General features: G+C 43.7%; 1 protein-coding gene and 1 long non-coding RNA gene across 8 annotated transcripts in view; one reads left to right on the top strand and one right to left on the bottom strand.

Annotated features, from left to right (window-relative positions):
- LOC104020651 (kinesin-like protein KIF2A) overlaps positions 1-13,488 on the top strand; it is a 78,174-nt gene extending 64,686 nt beyond the window's left edge. For all 7 annotated transcript variants that reach the window (XM_087762455.1, XM_087762451.1, XM_087762454.1 and 4 more), the window contains one exon: positions 1,891-13,488. In XM_087762455.1, the coding sequence (XP_087618581.1) occupies positions 1,891-1,976 (86 nt within the window). In that variant the 3' untranslated portion in view covers positions 1,977-13,488. The remainder of the gene's footprint in view (positions 1-1,890) is intronic.
- Positions 13,489-13,787: 299 nt separating this feature from the next.
- LOC148055187 (uncharacterized) lies at positions 13,788-16,468 on the bottom strand. Its single transcript, XR_015705824.1, has 2 exons — positions 15,456-16,468; positions 13,788-14,605 (listed from the first exon to the last, which is right to left on the bottom strand). It is a non-coding gene; the product is annotated as an uncharacterized LOC148055187 (long non-coding RNA).
- Positions 16,469-19,581: the final 3,113 nt, after the last annotated feature.

Below are 19,581 nucleotides of genomic sequence, written 5' to 3'. Positions count from 1 at the left end.
GTCAGCATGGGTTTAGGAAAGGCAGGTCCTGCTTCACTAACCTGATCTCCTTCTATGACAAGGTGACCCGCTTAGTGGATGAGGGGAAGGCTGTGGATGTTGTCTACCTGGACTTTAGTAAGGCCTTTGACACTGTCTCCCACAGCATTCTCCTGGAGAAACTGGCTACTCATGGCTTGGATGGGTGTACTCTGCGCTGGGTAAAAAACTGGCTGGATGGCTGGGCCCAGAGAGTGGTGCTGAATGGAGTTAAATCCAGCCAGCAGCCGGTCACAAGTGGTGTTCCCCAGGGCTCAGTATTGGGGCCAGTCCTGTTTAATATCTTTATCAATGATCTGGATGAGGGGATTGAGTGCACCCTCAGTAAGTTTGCAGATGACACCAAGCTGGGTGGGAGTGTTGATCTGGTGGAGGACAGGAAGGCCCTACAGAGGGATCTGGACAGGCTGGATCGATGGGCCGAGGCCAACTGTATGAGATTCAACAAGGCTAAGGGCCGGGTCCCGCGCTTGGGTCATAACAACCCCATGCAATGCTACAGGCTTGGGGAAGAGTGGCTGGAGAGATGCCTGGCAGAAAAAGACCTCGGGGTGTTGGTTGACAGCCGGCTGAATATGAGCCAGCAGCGTGCCCAGGTGGCCAAGAAGGCCAATAGCATCCTGGCTCGTATCAGGAATAGCGTGGCCAGCAGGACTAGGGAAGTGATCGTCCCTCTGGACTTGGCACTGGTGAGGCAGTACCTCGAATACTGTGTTCGGTTTTGGGCCCCTCACTACAAGACAGACATTGAGGTGTCTTACTGAAGCCTTACTAAAATCCTGAAAAACTACATCCACTGCCTTCCCTTCATCCACTAGGCAGGTGACCTTATCATAGAAGGATATCAAATTAGTTAAACAGGACTTTCCCTTTGTGAACCCATGTTGACTGTGCCTGATGATTGCATTGTCCTTGAAATGCCTTTCAGTAACACCCAGTATGATCGTCTCCATAATTTTTCTAGGTACTGAGGTTAGACTAACAGGTCTGTAGTTCCCTGGGTCTTCCCTCACGCCCTTTTAGTAGATGGGAATAACATTGGCTAGCTTCCAGTCAGCAGGGACCTTCCCAGACTCCCAAGACTTTTGGTAGATGATCGAAAGGGGTCCTGCCATAACATCTGCTAGCTCCTGAAGTACTCTGGGATGAATCCCATCAGGCCCCATGGACTTGTGACCATTCAGCTGATACAGCTGGTCCCTTACAATTTCAGTGTCCACAAATGGAAAGTCACTGTTCCCGCACTTGTGGTCCTCTGACTCAGGAGACTGGGCAGCATTATTAAAGACTCAGGCAAAAAAAGCATTGAATGCTTCCGCCTTTTCTTCATCCCTATTAGTCAGATGACCATTTTCAACAAGTGTCAGTCCAATGTTTTCTTTAAGACCTCCTCTTGCTATTAACATACTTTAAAAGCCCTTCTTGTTGTCTGAAACAACTCTGGCCAGTTTCAACTCTAGTTGAGCTTTGGCCTTTCGTGTCTTCTCCCTGCATATATGAACCACGGCTCTGTAATCTTCCTGCAAAGCCTGACCTTGCTTCCAGAGATTGTACAATTTCTTTTTCTTCTTGAGCTGCACAATGCAACTGTGCAGTTTCCAAACCTATCCTGCCTAGAGACAGGGGTAGCATCTAAGAATGGACTAAGTTGCTAAGCAACTTGCTTGTATGGTGAGTACTGAATTTAAACTTATCTCAATCCTCTTGTAGTTTGTAGTGTCAGCTGTTTTTGTGGAGGAATGTTCTTTGTTGAGCATTAGGGCCAGGATGTGGAGCATCAGGGGTTAGTTTCAACATCTATGTATGTTGAGCACAGGCACATCAGTACTCATTCTCTCTTTTTCATTAAAGATAAAGTGAAATCTTTCCGGGCAGCTCTACAAGAGGAAGAACAGGCCAGTAAACAGATCAACCCGAAAAGACCACGTGCCCTTTGAAATGGGCCTTTGCTGCTAAAGGAATCCATGAACCCGTACTGCTGTAGCACACATTTGTTACAAAACCCAGTGGCCGTAAGAACTCAACTACTTGAAAGTGTAAAAGTGTTAGAAATGTCTGTGGAAATGTCCTGTTTCTTATTCACCTGAAAGACATTTTCAGTTTTGTGTGAAATGCTCCTATGATGTCTACAAAATGCTTCTAGACCAGACAGTACAACCACGCGGGGTTCAGATCTGTGAAGTACTTTGTTTAAAATATTTCATTTATTCAAATTGTGAATTTTATGTTTGGAAATATTTGCCATGTTTTTAATAATGAAGTAAAACTGGCCATTAAAAAGTCACAGTATTTCCTTTTAACTATGTTCAGTTTTGCTACAAAGACCAGCTGTGCAGTTCTAAATTGTGTTTGCATGCATGCATGCATACTTCGCTAGTGGTTTTACATAACTTATCTTCTACCGTCAGCTGTGCTTACCTCTTCCCATTCTGTGCCTTGATGAAGGCTACTTAACCCTAAACATCCTCTTTCTGAAGCACAGCCTTAATAAACAACATTCCTTATTTGTCAATATAAATTACTTTTTGTGTGTGTACATTTGAGTTCTTCAACCCTCAGCAACCCCCCATTTTGTGTGCTAAATGCTGATGTCCCCCCCCCCCCAGTACACTTAGTGTACTGGGACCTTAAATGATGTAAGAAACGGCAAGAGAGAATACTTTATTAAGGTTATAGAATAGCTATACTTTGAGGATGTGAATCTGGAAGAAGAAGAGGCTGTTAAGGCTTGATTTTGCTACACAAGTCTCTATGTACAACATCAACCATAGGCAGATGCATTTCAGGAGCACTTGCCCATAGAAAGCTAATTGGAACTATTCATTAGAGTAGAACCCAAATCCAGTAGCACAAAGATATCACATCTAAATGGACAAATGTCATGGTTTAAAACCCAGCCAGCAACTAAGCACCACACAGCCACTCGCTCACTCCCCCAACTCCCCAGTGGGATGGGGGAGAGAATCGGAAGAACAAAAATGAGAACACTTACGACTTGAGATAAAGACAGTTTAATAATTGAAATAAAATATAACAATAATAATAACAACAAATTGTAATGAAAAGGAAAACAAGAAGGCAGCGAGAGAGAGGGAAAACCCAGGAAAAACAAGTGATGCAACCACTCACTACCTGCTGACTGATGCCCAGCCAATCCACGAGCAGCGATCACTGCCCCCTGGCCAACTGCCCCCAGTATATATATTGGGTATGACATCATATGGTATGGAACATCCCTTTGGCCAGTTTTGGTCAGCTGTCTTGGCTGTGCCCCCTCCCAGCTTCTTGTGTACCTGGCAGAGCATGGGAAGCTGAAAAGTCCTTGACTAGTATAAGCTCTACTTAGCAACAACTAAAACATCAGTGTGTTATCAACATTATTCTCATCCTAAATCCAAAACATAGCACTATGCCAGCTCCTAAGAAGAAAATTAACTCTATCCCAGCCGAAACCAGGACAACTGTGCAGGTCCCTTGACCTTACTTTGTTTTATGGCAAAGCCGGCCTCCAGAAGGATTTGGACTATTTGCTTCCCTTTCACAAAAACTTCTGCTGCTGTGTTGCCCCACACAATGATGTCATCAGTGTATTGCAGGTATTCCGGAGCCCCACCCTGTTCCAGTGCAGTCTGGATCAGTTCATGGCAAATGGTGGGGCTGTGTTTCCACCCCTGGGACAGTTGATTCCAGGTGTACTGGAGGCCCCTCCAAGTGAAAGCAAACTGTGGCCTGCACTCTGCTGCCAAAGGGATTGAGAAAAACGCATTAGCGATATCGATTGTGGCATACCACTTGGCTGCCTTTGACTCCAATTCGTATTGAAGTTCTAGCATGTCCAGCATGGCAACGCTCAGTGGCGGCGTGACTTCATTGAGGCCCCGATAGTCTACTGTTAGTCTCCACTCTCCATTAGACTTTCGCACTGGCCATGTGGGAGTGTTAAAGGGTGAGGGAATCTTGCTGATCACTCCTTGGCTCTCCAGTCGACAAATCAGCTTATAGATGGGAATCAGGGAGTCTCTGTTGGTGCGATATTGCCGCCGGTGCACTGTTGTGGTAGCGATTGGTACCTGTTGTTCTTTGACCCTCAGCAACCCCACAATAGAAGGGTCCTTTGAGAGACCGGGCAGGGTAGACAGCTGTTTAATTTCCTCTGTCTCCAAGGCAGCTATACCAGAAGCCCACCGGCACCCTTTTGGGTCCTGAAATACCCTCTCCTGAGGTAGTCTATGCCAAGGATGCACGGAGCCTCTGGGCCAGTCACAATGGGGTGCTTCTGCCACTCGTTCCCAGTTAGGCTCACTTCAGCCTCCAATGCAGTCAGCTCTTGGGATCCCCTGTCACTCCAGAAATACGGATGGGTTCTGCCCCTTCATAGCTTGATGGCATTAGGGTACACTGTGCACTGGTGTCCACTAGAGCCTTCTACTCCTGTGGGTCTGATGTCCCAGGCCATCGAATCCACACAGTCCAGTACACCCGGTTGTCCCTTTCCTCCACCTGGCTGGAGGCAGGGCCCCTCTAGTCCTGGTCATAGCAGTCATTACTCACTTCTTGTACATATGAGCCAGGCGTTCTTTCATTAAAATCAGGAGTAAGATCGGCCCTTCTTCTCTGTCTGGGGAACTGTCCACCGAAAACTGGAGCAGCAGTTTTCCTGGAAGACACACACCCCCCCCCCTTGTGTGATTGTTTTTCCTTGCAACTCACGTACCCGTGCCTCTAGGGTCGAGGTAGATTTTTCCATCCCACTTCCTCATGTCCTCGCCATGATCACGCAGGTAAAACCACAGGGTGGCCTGTGCTGTGTACCCTCTATATCCTCCCTCTTGAGCAGAGGGATGCTTACTCCTAATGGTTGAGATACTGGTCTGTACAGGTTGGGACTAGGATATATCCTCTTTGAGTTGCTGGACCAGTTTCTTCACAGCCGAGACGAGGGAGGAAGAGAGACTTTCTTCATATTCCCGGAGTTGGCTAGCCATTTCATCCACCGTTGGTCCCTCTTCATCTTTCCAGGTCATTATTGCCAAAGAGTTTGCATACGATGATGGTGTGCTCCGCACAAACTTCCGCCACATGGGTCATGTGCACTGGACTTCATCTGGATCTTTGGATAACTGCTCGTTGTCCAGGTTACCATAAATCACTTCCAGCACAGCTAATTCCCTCAGGTACTGGATACCTCTCTCCATGGTGGTCCACTTGCCTGGGTGACATATACATCTTCCTTGAAGGGATACTTTTCCTTCACGCCTAACAGGAGTTGCCTCCAGAGGCTGAGGGCTTGTGCCCCTTTTCTAGTTGCTTTGTCAATGCCCCCTTCCCTAGGAAGGGATCCCAGCTGCTTGGCTTCCCTCACCTCCAATTCTAGGCTACTGGTCTCCTTATCCCAGCATCGGCACTTCCAGGTGACAATGTGCTCGCCTGGACGACGGATGAAATCTTTTCGTATATCTCGCAGCTCACTCAGGCATAGGGATTGGGTGGTTACCATCTCATTTATGAGTTCTTCCTCCTCCCCGAGAAGTGGCCTCCTCTCTTCCTCCTCATGTTCTTGTGATGGCCCTGCTTCGGAGTCATCTGCCTCTTCTACTTCTTCCTCCTGCTCCCTCTTAGAAGAAGCTTCTTCATCCCTTACTAAACGAGCTGACTTCTGCTTCCAATATTTCTTCTTCGGCATAGGGGCGACTGATACCAGCACAGGTTGGTTCTCTAGTTTATCCGCAGTGCCTGTCGTGGGGGTTGGAGTAGCTGCAGTGCCTGCTGTTCGGGGCTGGCTTAGCCGCAGTGCCTGTCATTTTGTCATCACATCCAGAGACCACCTTTTCTCCTTGAGGGTACTAAATAGTGTTGAACAGGGGTCAGTAGGCATGGGCCAGGGCCCAGCACATTGCGGTGATTTGTGTCTCTCTGGAGTTGCCAGGGTGACAGCATACTTTTTCCAAATACTTTACTAGTTTTTCAGGATTCTGCACTTGTTCAGGGGTGAAGTTCCAATACACTGGAGGGCCCCACCATCCTAGGCATTTGCCCATGCTCTCCCACACACCCTGCCACTCATAACTATCCAGCGTCGGGGCAGATCTCTGGGTGGTATTCTTAAATAGTTGCTTAACCTTAAACAAGGCCTGAAACATATTCAGGAGATATAGCAATTGTACCATGCTGGTTTGAACATCCCAAGGATATTAAAAATTCTCAAGAGCTATTGTAATCAGCCTGGAGTAGATGGGGAAGGGGAAGGAATGTCTCTCCCCCGTAGACTGGCTATCCGAGGAGAAGAGGTAAAAAGTGTAATTATTAATAGTTTCCGAGAGATGGTTCCTGAAGTATGGGGATGACAGCAGTGCTGAGTATAATCATCTCATAATCGATAATTTTGTCATACCATAAGCCAGTGTTACACAGTACAGCAAAGCGATAACTTTAATCCAACTCCCAGAGGTGATAAACAGCACCACAGGGAGTGCATATGGCAAGTAAGGTGTTACATAACACAACTCTGAGAGCAAGCACAACAGCTCTGAGAGCAAATGAATCAACATTGTGACTAGAGACTATTAAACTAATATAATGAATGCTTATCACAAATTTGTTTTAACACACTCTGGTCAGATCTGTCATTATTTCAACCCTTCGAGCCCCACGTTGGTCACCAAAAAGGACTGTGGTGGTTTAACCCCAGCCAGCAACTAAGCACCACACAACTGCTTGCTCAGTCCCCCGCCCCCAGTGGGATAGGGGAGAGAATTGGAAGAGTAAAAGCGAGAACACTTATGGATTGAGATAAGAACAGTTTAATAATTGAAGTCAAATATAATAATAATAAGTTTCAATGAAAAGGAAAATAACAAAAAGAGAGAAGTACAATTCAGGAAAAACAAGTGATGCAACTGCTCAGCACCTGGCAAGCAATGCTCAGCCAGTCCCCGAGCAGTGATCCTTGCCCCCTGGCCAACTCCCCCCAGTTTATATACTGAGCATGACATCATACGGTATGGAATAGCCCTTTGGGCAGTCTGGGTCAGCTGTCCTGGCTGTGCCCCCTTCCAGCTTCTTACGCACCTGGCAGAGCATGGGAAGCTGAAAAGTCCTTGACTAGTGTAAACTCTACTCAGCAAGAACCAAAACATCAGTGTGTTATCACCATTATTCTCATCCTAAATCCAAAACACAGCACTATACCAGCTACTAGGCAGAAAATTAACTCTATCCCAGGCGAAACCAGGACAGCAAAATTTTGAAAAAACACTACTGAGGTGAATGAAATTATTAGATTGGCAAATTTCCTGAAAGTGGATTTAAGGGAAAGAAAACTGAAGGGAGGCACTTTCTGTGTTTATTGCTGCGATTCCAGCAGCAGAGCTGTAGTTTTGGTTGAGTTGGCTCCTCCATTTACAGCCCAAATATCTCAAGGTTTATTATCCAGGATGTTTCATAGTACAGCACATGGAAGTGAATATATGGATGTTAGTGAAACAGGTTGTGTAAAGTTAATCCTTTCTAAAATTACAGAACAGTAATATACAGAAGAGGGGTTGTGATTTCATGTAATGGGGAAGGGAGAACTCCTTTTTATTAGCTTTAAATGAAACTGTCATTTCAGAAAAACATACATTTTTGCAATAAGAGTGGAACCTTTTAATGTCTTAAAATGAAGAATGAAACATTACTATTGGTTATGCCTAGGCAAAGTTTTCCTGAAAGGCTTTTGTCATAATCACATTAATTCAGCGTGAATTTATTTATGGCTTATTTTTGGAACAATAAACTCATGGGATGAGGATGTGGGTATTCTGATGTATACAGAGAGCTGCTGAAATTAATCATTGTTTGTCATTCACATCAATATTTAAAAAAAAGACAAATCTTATTCCAATATTTTAAATGTATATTTTAAGTTTGTTCTCTAAAGAAACCCCTGCAAGGGGGTGGCGGATGCTGGAGCTCATGGACATGCTTGATGCAGCTGTTCAGAGGATGTGCTTAGGGTGCCAAGGTAAGGCAGTTTGTTATGGGGAGCCTGCTTGAAAGTCTGTCTGGGAAGAACGTGAGGGTCTCTCAGGAACAGGAAGAACCTGGATCCCTGGCCAGGCCTTTGTTTCTATATGTCCACTCCTAAAAAATATTATGTTGCTACCTAGCTGTGCATCCAACCCAGTCCTTCTAGTCCCTGACCATTTTGAAGCACATGGAGGGCATCAGCAGGTTGTGTATTTAATGGCATCCATAACCTAGTTTATCTCGCACTCCTACTCGATTGATTTGTCACCTGGTGCTTCCAAGATTAGGGGAAAGGTTTTGGACACTGCATTGCAAACACATAGGCAAAAAGTGAGCAGGCATGGCCCATTTAGCTCTTTGCTTCATGTTTGTGGCATATGCAAGCCTGGTGTCCTGCTCTGGACTTCTTGCTTTGTGAATATTGGAATTTCTGCTGAATTTCTTTTGTTACAAAATGGTTTAAAACTGTTAGTCTAGGTCACAAGTTCTGCTCAGAGAAGCCTTTTTTCCTTTCCCCCATCTCTTCTCCTGCATGCGCACACATACACATGGCACACAGCCTGTGCTTTTCAGTCCTCACAGACTGCAAGTCCTAACCTGTCCAGGAGACTTGGTTGTGGAGGTGAGGGAGGATTGCAATCATACATAATACATACCAGGTGTACGTATTAGACAACACGTATTGAAGAACTAGTTACTGGCAAGTAACTTTTTTCCCCTCAGCTGACTGTCAATATACCACATTCACACCCCAACGCCCCGAAGTAGTACCTCTTCCTCCCCCAGAACCGCATATTCTGCAACTTGAAAGAGAATTTTGGGGTTTTGGGGGGAAAAAATGTCCTCTGCTGCTATCCTGTAAGCCATGTTGCTCTCATACGAGCTCTCCGCAGTGTTGCTGCTGGCCTCCAGGGCTGAGCCCTCCCCAGAGGTGCTACCAAGGTCTCCTCAGCCTTCAGGGGAACATGGGAATCCTCCCAGGAGTTGCCTTCAGCGCTGCAGGGTGCTGGGCTGTACTTGGGTCCCTGCCTCAAGATAGGTGTGCCTCTGGAGCCTGCCATAGCAGAGGAAGAGACCAGAAAGCTTTCTAAAGGATTTTGTTTTGTATAGGTGCAAAATACATGTGCCTGACATCCTAGGTTTGCAGTGATAGCTCAGTCTCAGAGTATGTGGTTTAGGAAAGGAAATGTTTGATTTTAATTGAAATCTGAGGTGAATAAATAGGTATTTAGCTCCAGAAGCAGATTTTGAGGTGGACCTCAAAGAGGGCTGCCATTCTCAGGCAGAGGAATGGAATGCTAGATCTTTAGAGAGCTTGTGCTTCAACTTCAGGAAAAAACCTGCTGTTTCTTTTTTTTTTTTCTTTTTCTGCTCCTTAGTTTTGTACAAATTATATAGTGGGCAAAATTACTCAGAGCATGTCTATGTATTGATGGGTATCTGTGGCCTGGGAGGTTTTGGGCATGAGTTCATCAGCCAGAAACGTTTCTTAGAGGTTTGGTGGAGACTGGTTGTGGTATACAGGTCAGATGTGCAGAAGGTCTACTCTTCCCCCTTCCAGTGTAGGGTCCAGGTTGTGAAAGGTCTTGAAAAGGAGATGCAGTTCAGAATGGTCCATGGTCCCCAAGTTTGAAAACACTTCTGTGTCATCCGTTAATGCATCTGTGAGTGAAATTATTTATATTTGCCAGAGTAGGGTCTTCTAGACAACAGAAACAGTATGTATATCTCTCTGATAAAGGTATCTACTACCTGCTGGTTGATTGAAGAGGAAAGCTTCCCAATAGTAGACATTGTTATTGAAGTGTTTTTTCTTGCTAAGAAAAAGTGTCTCTCATAAGGAAATGAGGCAGGTGAAGCTCAAGGAAAAGGAGAAAATTGTGACAAAGGGCACAAAGTTTCAGTCTTTTTTTTTTTTTAAAGAGTAAGTACTAGCAGCAAAATGGAGTGAGGAAAGGGAAAATGAAGAATTTTAAAAAATGAAACCAAATACAAATGTTTACAAAAGTCTAATATCTGCTTGCTAAGGTGACAGTCACAAATGGATAAAGCTCTGGCTCTGCCTGGTGCACACAGTATGCAGCATCCTATCTGTCCACGAGTGGCATGTGATGGCACAGGGTGTATTAGAGCATTGCTGCTGAGACTGTCTCCATCTTAAGAGATATTGCCTAAGGGTCTGTGTGTGTATGGATAATCACTCAAAAAGCAACTTATTAAGCATGAGCCCCTAAGAATATCTGTAACAGACACTGCAGAGCTGCTCCAGGTACCTGTGGTCTCTGCCTAACTGAAGATCAGTGGGCTAAACTGAGCATCTTACTCTAGTATACTCTGTAGTTCAGGTGACAGGAGCAGCCTTCTAAAACCACAGGGAGGAAGAGGAGGCGGAAGACTGTGACATGGCATCTGTGTACTCCCAGCTGCTGCCATTTCTCTCTGCCTCCAGATTTGCCAAAAGTGCTCTGTGGCAGCTGCAAGCTCATGCCTGACACAGATCAGTGGGAGGTGGGAAGGAGGGTTTTGTCCTTTCGCTCTCTCTGTCTCGGACTGGCTGTGGCTGCACAGGGTATCGCAGACTGCACGCAGAAACTAGCACGTGCTGTTAGTTGTGCTAGTTAATTTTGTACTAGCGAGTGATAGTTTTGCTCAGCTGCCTCTGTGGCACCCTCAGAGCAGCCTGCAACTTTCTCAGCAGCAGATGCTGGATAACTGGCAGCGTTCCTGTGCAAAAGCCAGGCTTTACAAATCTCGTGCGGTTATCCAGCTCCCCATTTGCAAGTGCTAGCCAGCCCAAAACACAGGCAGGCTGAACTCATGCTTAGGCATAAAAAGCAGTTTGGGAGGGATTTAAAAAACCCTCTTAATTGTAGCCCAGTGATCCTTAACTTGAAACAAATGGGAATTGCTGTGACAGAGCACGTGTTTAGCTGAGCCATGCAAAATGTTGATCTGGAGCTACCACTGGCAGAGAAGAGGCTGTACCTGTCTGCTGTGAGGGTTGATTAAGATCGATGGCAACGATGTTTAAGATGGCAGGCTCTAACTTGTTTTTCAAATGGATGTAAAAATACTACTGGGAATGTTAGTTAATAACTTTAAGCTAAAGTGAGTATAACTGTGATGACCTATAGCTTAAGTCAATATTGAAAGCTGACAGTAAGTAGCATTTCTACCAGAAATATAGATTTTTTTTTCTTTGGTTTATACACCAATCTCACTTTTTAATCAAAATTTTAGACAGCAATAAAAATTCAAAAAGAATTCCCTATTTATTTTTTTTTTTTTGCTTGAAAAATGGCAAGGCAGTTGGTGGTTTTCTTTCCAGTAATGGAATAAAAAAGAAAGGCAAGAAGTAAATTGAAAATGCAAAGAATATGTAGGGCATTGTTGCTTAGAGATGAAGAAAATAAAGAGTATGGGTGTTTCACTAACAATTTTGATAGGAGAAACACGGAGTCTGAGCTCTATGAGCACTGCTAGTATCTCCTTGCTGAGCATACTGTTGGTAATGTGATTGCTCATTGAAACAAATCACGAAGCTGTCCTTCTTATGCGCATTTTAATCTTTTAATGATCTTCAAGGGTTATGCCTGCACAACCAGTGAAATATGCAGAGGCATTATAGAATGGTTTTAGAATGAAATGAAATTAATTTAAAATGAAATGTCTTGCTTCAAGTAGCACCAAATTCTTCATGTTGTTTTAACTGGGTTAGAGAAGCTGGATTACTCCATAGAGGTAATATATTTAAAATTACTGAGGATGGGATTAGGTAAAACCAGGCATATAGTTTAGTCTGGCATTTTACTGTACTGAAATTTTTATGTGAGAAGTGTTCTGTGTAAGGTCAAACCACAGAGGATTCTGACTTTCCATATGGATTTTGAATAATTCGCTAATTATTTATGACCAATACCTTAGTTCAGTATTACTGAGAATAATAATCAATGGGTATTGTCTTCAACTTTAATTTTCAAATACTTTTTTTAAAACATCTGCTTGGATAAAGAGAACATTCTGATGCCACCCACTCTCTAAACTTGAGAGTTTACACTTTACACTTTACACTTGAGAGTTTACAGTTTGTTGCAGATCTCAGTGAGAAAAATATGTTCTTCACAAGCTTGAAAAAGTAAGACTGCCTTTAAATATGTCTTATTTGATTGGACAAGGAACAGATCTCCTTAGGTAAGGATTCAAATGATTACTAAACTGGGAACAAACTCAGGACTGCCAGAGCAGCTGGGCTTAAATGTGCCTTGAGAAGCGAGAGGCACCACAGCTGTTCTTGAGTCCTCCAGAGCCCAGGCTCTCTGAGGAGCCACAGCAGCCTGGGATGGAGGTCTCGGATATCACCAACACAGAAATTGTGTCATGCAGCAGTGCCCAGTCCTGTGCTGGGCTTCACACAGGCACAGAGATGTGTCTGCATTCCCATGTCTCCTCTGGAGGCAGCTGCTCTAACAGACAGGAGTGCTCAGCTGTTCCTTTGCCTCCAGAGGGGAAGGCAGGAGCATGGGTCTAGTACCATTTTAAGGCGCTTGGGGAGCACTAGCAGTAGGCATGCTAGAGTTTGGTGACTCAGAACATCCTCCAAAAAACGTTCATCAGAACTCCTAGGAAAAAGATGTTACTACTCACTGCCATCTCCAGGAATAACACCAGTGCCAGCACTGATCCCTGGGGGACAACACTGCTGACTCATCTCTAGCCTAAAAAGTGACTGTTAAGCTTTGCTTTCTATTCTTTGCTTCTTATCCTTTAACCAGTTTTCAGTCCAATTATTTCCTGCTCCATGGCAAGATAGTTTCTTTAGTAATTTTTGGTGCAGAAACACACTATCTCCATGAGTGTCCCCATCCACGTGCTTATTGATACCTTCTTAGTACTCTAGGATGTTATTGATGCAGGATTGCACATTGCAGAAGACATGCAGGCTCTTTGCAAATAGTCCATGTTTCCCCATAAGCACAGTGATTTTTTTCCTACTCTGTTTATAATAGACTTTATTCTTTAACCAGTGATTTTTTTGAGGTAAATTGTGTAGTCAGTAAAATTTTGCTATGGTGCATTAACTGCAGAGGCTAAGAAATGATTAGGACATTGATGTCAGTAAAGATTAACCTTGCTCATTTTTACCCTAAAAATACTACAGTATCATTAAACAGGATATCTGTCGGAAAACAAAGAACCCCAAAGTGAATTATAGTTTGCTTCGCTAACGGCCTGTGAAAGACTGCATAGTGTTGCCAAAGTTAAGTGAACTTAGGGGAAAGGTAATTCCGGCAGGGGGAGATCACGACCACCGACTCAAGGACCACCCACTCAAGAAACCCACCGACCCAAAAGATTAAGCAAGTAAAGCTCTCGAGAATCATAGTGAGCATGCGTAGTAATTTACATGGCAGGCGAAGAATTTTAACCAATTATTTAATAAAAGACAACGAATATGTATTATATGATTGTATAAATAACTGTTAGCTTACATCAACGGTGTGCTGGTTTTTACCATGCACCTGTATTTGCACATTTATGTAATAAAGGAAAAATACCTCGACTCTGTGTGTGAATTGGGCGACGCATACCGGGTAACGGATCCAAGTTTTTGGGACAACAACATGAATAGGTGTCGTGGTTTAACCCCAGCCAGCAACTAAGCACCACACAGCCGCTCGCTCACTCCCCCGCGGTGGGATGGGGGAGAGAATCGGAAGAGTAAAAGTGAGTAAACTCATGGGTTGAGATAAAGACAGTTTAATGGGTAAAGCAAAAGCCGCGCGCGCAAGCAAAGCAAAGCAAGGAATTCATTCACTACCCATCGGCAGGCAGGTGTTCAGCCATCCTCAAGAAAGCAGGGCTCCATCACGCGTAACGGTTACTTGGGAAGACAAACGCCATCACGCCCAATGTCCCCCCCTTCCTTCTTCTTTCCCCAGCTTATATACTGAGCATGATGTCATATGGTATGGAATAGCCCTTTGGCCAGTCTGGGTCAGCTGTCCTAGCTATGCTCCCTCCCAGCTTCTTGTGCACCTGGCAGAGCACAAGAAGCTGAAAAGTCCTTGACTAGTGTAAACTCTGCTCAGCAAGAACCAAAACATCAGTGCGTTATCAACATTATTCTCATCCTAAATCCAAAACACAGCGCTCTACCAGCTACTAAGAAGAAAACTAACTCTATCCCAGCTGAAACCAGGACAGTATCCACCCCTTATTCCATACCATTTACGTCATGCTCAGGTCCCACATTATCCAATACATCCTCATTAACCACCACCCCACTTATTTTATGGACCACCCCTGTAAAATGTCTGTAAAATGTCCATAAATATCCACAAATGTCCACATAATGTCCATGGAGTTCATTTAGTCCGTGACTTTGGGCTCCATCTGTGATGGTGGTCACTCAGGACAGGAGAGGTGGTGTGTTGCGTGGAGTTATTGGGCACCAAAGCCAGCTCAGGTTGGGTCACTGCTGCACTTGCACTGCTTCTTGTAAGGCTTCTTCTCCATTGGTTCAGGTGGTTCCTGGTATGGTAATTCCTATAACATGCAACTCAAATCATGGGTTACAACAATTTAAAGGTATATCCATTACAATCTCCACCCCTGGCCCCTTTGGGCCAGGATTAACATTGCAAGGAACTCCTCCCCTTGCTCCTAGCCTGGCTAGCAATAAAGGGTTCTTGCTATAGTAATTCCCATAACATGCAACTCGAATCCCAGATTACAACAATTTAAAGGTATTTCCATTACAGTCTCCACCCCTGGCCCCTTTGGACCAGACCATTGGGCTTAACACTGCAATGGACTCCTCCCCTTGCCCCTGCTCCGGCTTGGACTTATCCACAGACTGCAGTCCCTTAGGGGTTTACCTGCTCCAAGTGGAGCCTTGTCTATGAGCCACAGTCTCTCCAGGGGTATACCTGCTGCGGCATGGATTTATCCACAGCCACAGTCACTTAGAGGTGCACCTGTTCCCACATGGCCTTCTCCATGGGCCACAATGCTTTCAGAGATATACCTGCTCCAGCGTGGCCTTGCCCGCAGACACAGTCTCTTCAGAAGTAAACTTGCTCCACCATGGCCTTACCCGCAGCCACAGTCTCTTCAGAAGTAAGCTTGTTCCACCGTGGCCTTACCCGCAGCCACAGTCTCTTCAGAAGTAAGCTTGTTCCACCATGGCCTTACCCATGGCCACACGCTTTGAGGTGCTCCAGCATGACCTCATGCACAGCCACTGATGCCTCAAGGCATACCTGCTGCAGCATGGACTTCTCCACAGCCACAGATGCTTCGAGGTGTACCTTCTCCAGCATGGACTTATCCTTGGGCCACAATCCCTTCAAGAGGTATATCTGCTGCGGCACAGACATAACCATGGCCACAGATGCTTCGAGACATACCTGCTCTGGCATGGGTTTATCCACGTCCACAGATGCTTCGGGGTGTCCTGCTCCCGCATGGACTCATCCACAGGTCACAGTCCCTTCCACTCGAGTTCACACTGGAGTTCCAGCCTGTCCAGTACAGCAGCACAGAAACAGCAGCGATGCCCTGGCCATCTGCCAGACCAGGCGCATGGCCGTTGTTGTTATCAAAATGTTCCCAGGCACAGCAGAGTAAGATGATAAGCAGTTCAGCAGTACAGCAAGCAGCAAAAGCAAAAAGCAGCCACTAACGAGCACTAGACTCTAATATACAGTAAGGCAAGCAAGCCCCATGGCAAGTACAGAAGCCTGCCGATTAATACCTAAACAGCAATACCTGCTATAACTTCGATCTAGCACATTCCAATTAAATCTGTCGTTATCTCGAACCCTTCGAGCCCCACGTTGGGCGCCAAAAAGGACTGTCGTGGTTTAACCCCAGCCAGCAACTAAGCACCACACAGCCGCTCGCTCACTCCCCCGCGGTGGGATGGGGGAGAGAATCGGAAGAGTAAAAGTGAGTAAACTCATGGGCTGAGATAAAGACAGTTTAATGGGTAAAGCAAAAGCCGCGCGCGCAAGCAAAGCAAAGCAAGGAATTCATTCACTACCCATCGGCAGGCAGGTGTTCAGCCATCCTCAAGAAAGCAGGGCTCCATCACGCGTAACGGTTACTTGGGAAGACAAACGCCATCACGCCCAATGTCCCCCCCTTCCTTCTTCTTTCCCCAGCTTATATACTGAGCATGATGTCATATGGTATGGAATAGCCCTTTGGCCAGTCTGGGTCAGCTGTCCTAGCTATGCTCCCTCCCAGCTTCTTGTGCACCTGGCAGAGCACAAGAAGCTGAAAAGTCCTTGACTAGTGTAAACTCTGCTCAGCAAGAACCAAAACATCAGTGCGTTATCAACATTATTCTCATCCTAAATCCAAAACACAGCGCTCTACCAGCTACTAAGAAGAAAACTAACTCTATCCCAGCTGAAACCAGGACAATAGGAAAAATAGGTAAAAATGCCTCTTGTATCTTGTCCTGAGGGGGAGGGTTGTTTGTAGTATTCCCTGGTAATCTACAGAATCCTTTTTTGCCATGATCTGTTGAAGTAAAGTAACTACTTTGCCTTTCCTAGTAAAAAAGATGAGTTTTGCCCCTTGATTACTGCATGGCATACCCTACAACATTCTGTAGTAAATGAGATATGACCCTAGCATGGAAAAAAGTTTTAATCTGGCACCATTTAATCTCAGATGAATCTAAGAGTTTATACTTTAGTGTATGATTTAATGAGATCTTTTCCTTAAATCATACAATACAGATTCTGGACTGCATTTTTGACTTCCCACTCCCATCTGGCATGAAGGCATCTGACCTTCCTTCTAGAAAAATCAGTTTTGTAGCCTAAAAATCAACAGTCTTCTGCTCTTCAGAAATCCAGAAACTGCTAGTATACCTGATCTAGTTTTCATGCATTTTGCAGTAGGGATGTTCTTACTACTACTCTTAAGGAAGACAACATTTACCTTTTTCTATTTGTTCTTAGAAAAAGAAAAAAAGTATTTTGTGAACTATAGTTGTGATCTGCCACACAAGATTTAACCACGAGAAAAGCAATAATTTTGTGCTTTATTTTTATGACTACATCTTATCAGTCTAAGATCATCTTTCAAGAGGAAAAAGTCTTGCAAGATATGTTGAATAGGCCCAACAGCAGCAAAGACTCCCATAAATTTTCTAACAGGAGCCAACCAAGATTGGCTTGTAGCTTTTTTTTTTTTCAAGATGTTCTACTAAAAGAAAAAAATCTTTTTTACTTTTGGTGGTATTCATTTCTCCTAACATTAGGTGTCTGCATACGATACAGATGTTAAGATCCCATTATAGTTGACAGGAATTTTGTCTAAACAGTCAGTACAGCATAACATATCATTGTTCTCATCCTCCAGCAAACATCTATATCTGGTCAAAGGCATCACCTCCTGCGCTATATTGACAGTAAAGGGACCATAAACACCTAAATCAGATGCAGGTACCCTGAAGTTATGAGAGATGAGTCTCATCCTGGGAGAGATTTATTTTCTTTTAGTCACAAAATTCATATTGAGAGGATGAAAAAGGTGAGATCTTCCTGTAGTTGTGCCTCATATTTAAATGCCAATGTGAGAAGCTGCAAAGTGAAATAAGGTGATTTGGGATGTTTAGCAATGGAAAAAATATTGATAGTATCAATCCTGTGAAAAATATCCGAACGTTCTTTCGTCGGGGTGTTCTCTCATGGTCAGGACCAGCTGACGCACTGGTCACTGACTCCTCATTATGTGAGGAGAAAAACAGGATTTTGTGGGATATGTGAATATATTTTCAAAATGTATTCAGACATATAAGGCAAGCAGCAGACCTAAGCAGTTTGGATACCATTTATTCGGTTTGAATATTGGCAGGTATCTTACAGTTTTGTAAATGCTACAAGACATCTACCTTTGATACTTAATAATATTGTAAATCTGGTTCATATCGTCTAATTAGATTCATCCATCTGGCAATATTTGTAAAAAAATTTAAATTATTCCCCATCATTAGATGCAAACAGAATAGTATTATTAAGCTAGAAGTTTACTGTCAACAAAAGTGTATTAAATACTCTGTCTAGAGCAGATAAAATCAAAGCCAAATCTAAAAAATATTATTAATAATAAAAATTAGCTCGCTACACATATCAGTAACCACAACTGAATGAGCAATAAACCCCATGAAGCACAGTTCCTAAAAACAACATTCACAATGCATACAGTGTGCCAAATCTAAAATTGTATCAATACAATTTATATTAGAGAACCAGTTTAAAAAAATGATAATTTTAAAAAAATGAAGACTAGAATATTTTCCCATTAGCTATTTATTTTACGTTAATGGTGTCGAAGAAAGCACCCTTTCTCCTAAGCAAAACTGGAAACAGAAAATTATTGTGGCATAAATGACTAAGTACTCAATTATTTAATAATCATAAACTGTCTTTGAAAGTGGAAATTTAGCTAACCTGAAACCAGCAGATTAACTGGATATAAAATAGTAATACAGAGAAAGAAAATAATAGGGTAGGACCTTTCAAAAACAACTTTTTCAAAGTAGCAATTTGCTTATGGGAATGAGATCTGTGAATGTGAGTGAGACAAATAGTTAGGAAAGATTTAAGCCAGTATTAAACATTTATGTGGAAATGAAAAACAAACATAGTTATGCTGAAGAGAAGAGACTAAGACCTGGAGCAGGCCTAAGACATCTACTAGTGAAGGTTCACCTACTACATTATGAGCAAAGATTCTGTAGTTATTTCTTAAAGGATTGCAATCCCTTCCCCTGAAATTCTAGGTTGGACTTTATGCACATTATTATACTGGATTATATACTGTTGTGCTGCTCAGGTGTTGGATTTTCTGTGATTCTAACTTTAAGAATCTCCGTTGAGACACGAACAGGAATGCTTATCTCAAATCCATGGATTAAGATTCCGCCTGTCACCATATCTGGATTGCATCACTCAGAGCTTCATTGTATTTCAAGACACTAACTCAGAAAGTTGAGAGAAATAATCTTTCTCTCTGTGAAGGTTTAGACTTATGGATGATGAATGACAAAACCCTATGCTTTCTTGCATGGCAAAAACTATAATGTTGAATCTCCCCAGAAATGGAGAATGTCTGAACTTCAGTTTTTCATATGCTCTCATAACAGTCTGGTTACTTAGATATGGTGTATTCGAACTGTTGATGGAAACTGAGTGTCCGTGGCATGTCCACCCCACCATGTGTAACACTGAAAGAAACCAAACTCTCTTCTAAAGCTCCTGCTACAGTATTTGAATTCAGGATGGTTGTCATAGACTTCCTTGCTATTCAGAAAATCACAGCATTTCTGAGCTGCTTGGGGAGTGGGGAAGACGACTGTCGCATGGTCTTGTGAAACACCCAATGAGTATTTTTAGGCTGGTTTCACAGAAAATATGCCTGTTACATATGATTGCAGCCAAAGATAAATTTTTCTGGTAATATCAAACTTGATTTGGCCACTAAACGTCTATATAAACCTGCTGTAAATATTAAACT

Source organism: Nipponia nippon, unplaced genomic scaffold, assembly GCF_047370975.1.
Source record: "Nipponia nippon isolate SJK-2023a ecotype South Korea unplaced genomic scaffold, ASM4737097v1 scaffold_26, whole genome shotgun sequence".
In the NCBI taxonomy this organism is placed as follows: domain Eukaryota; kingdom Metazoa; phylum Chordata; class Aves; order Pelecaniformes; family Threskiornithidae; genus Nipponia; species Nipponia nippon.
The sequence above is the reverse complement of the archived record's forward strand: the minus strand, read 5'-3'. Positions and strand labels throughout refer to the sequence as shown.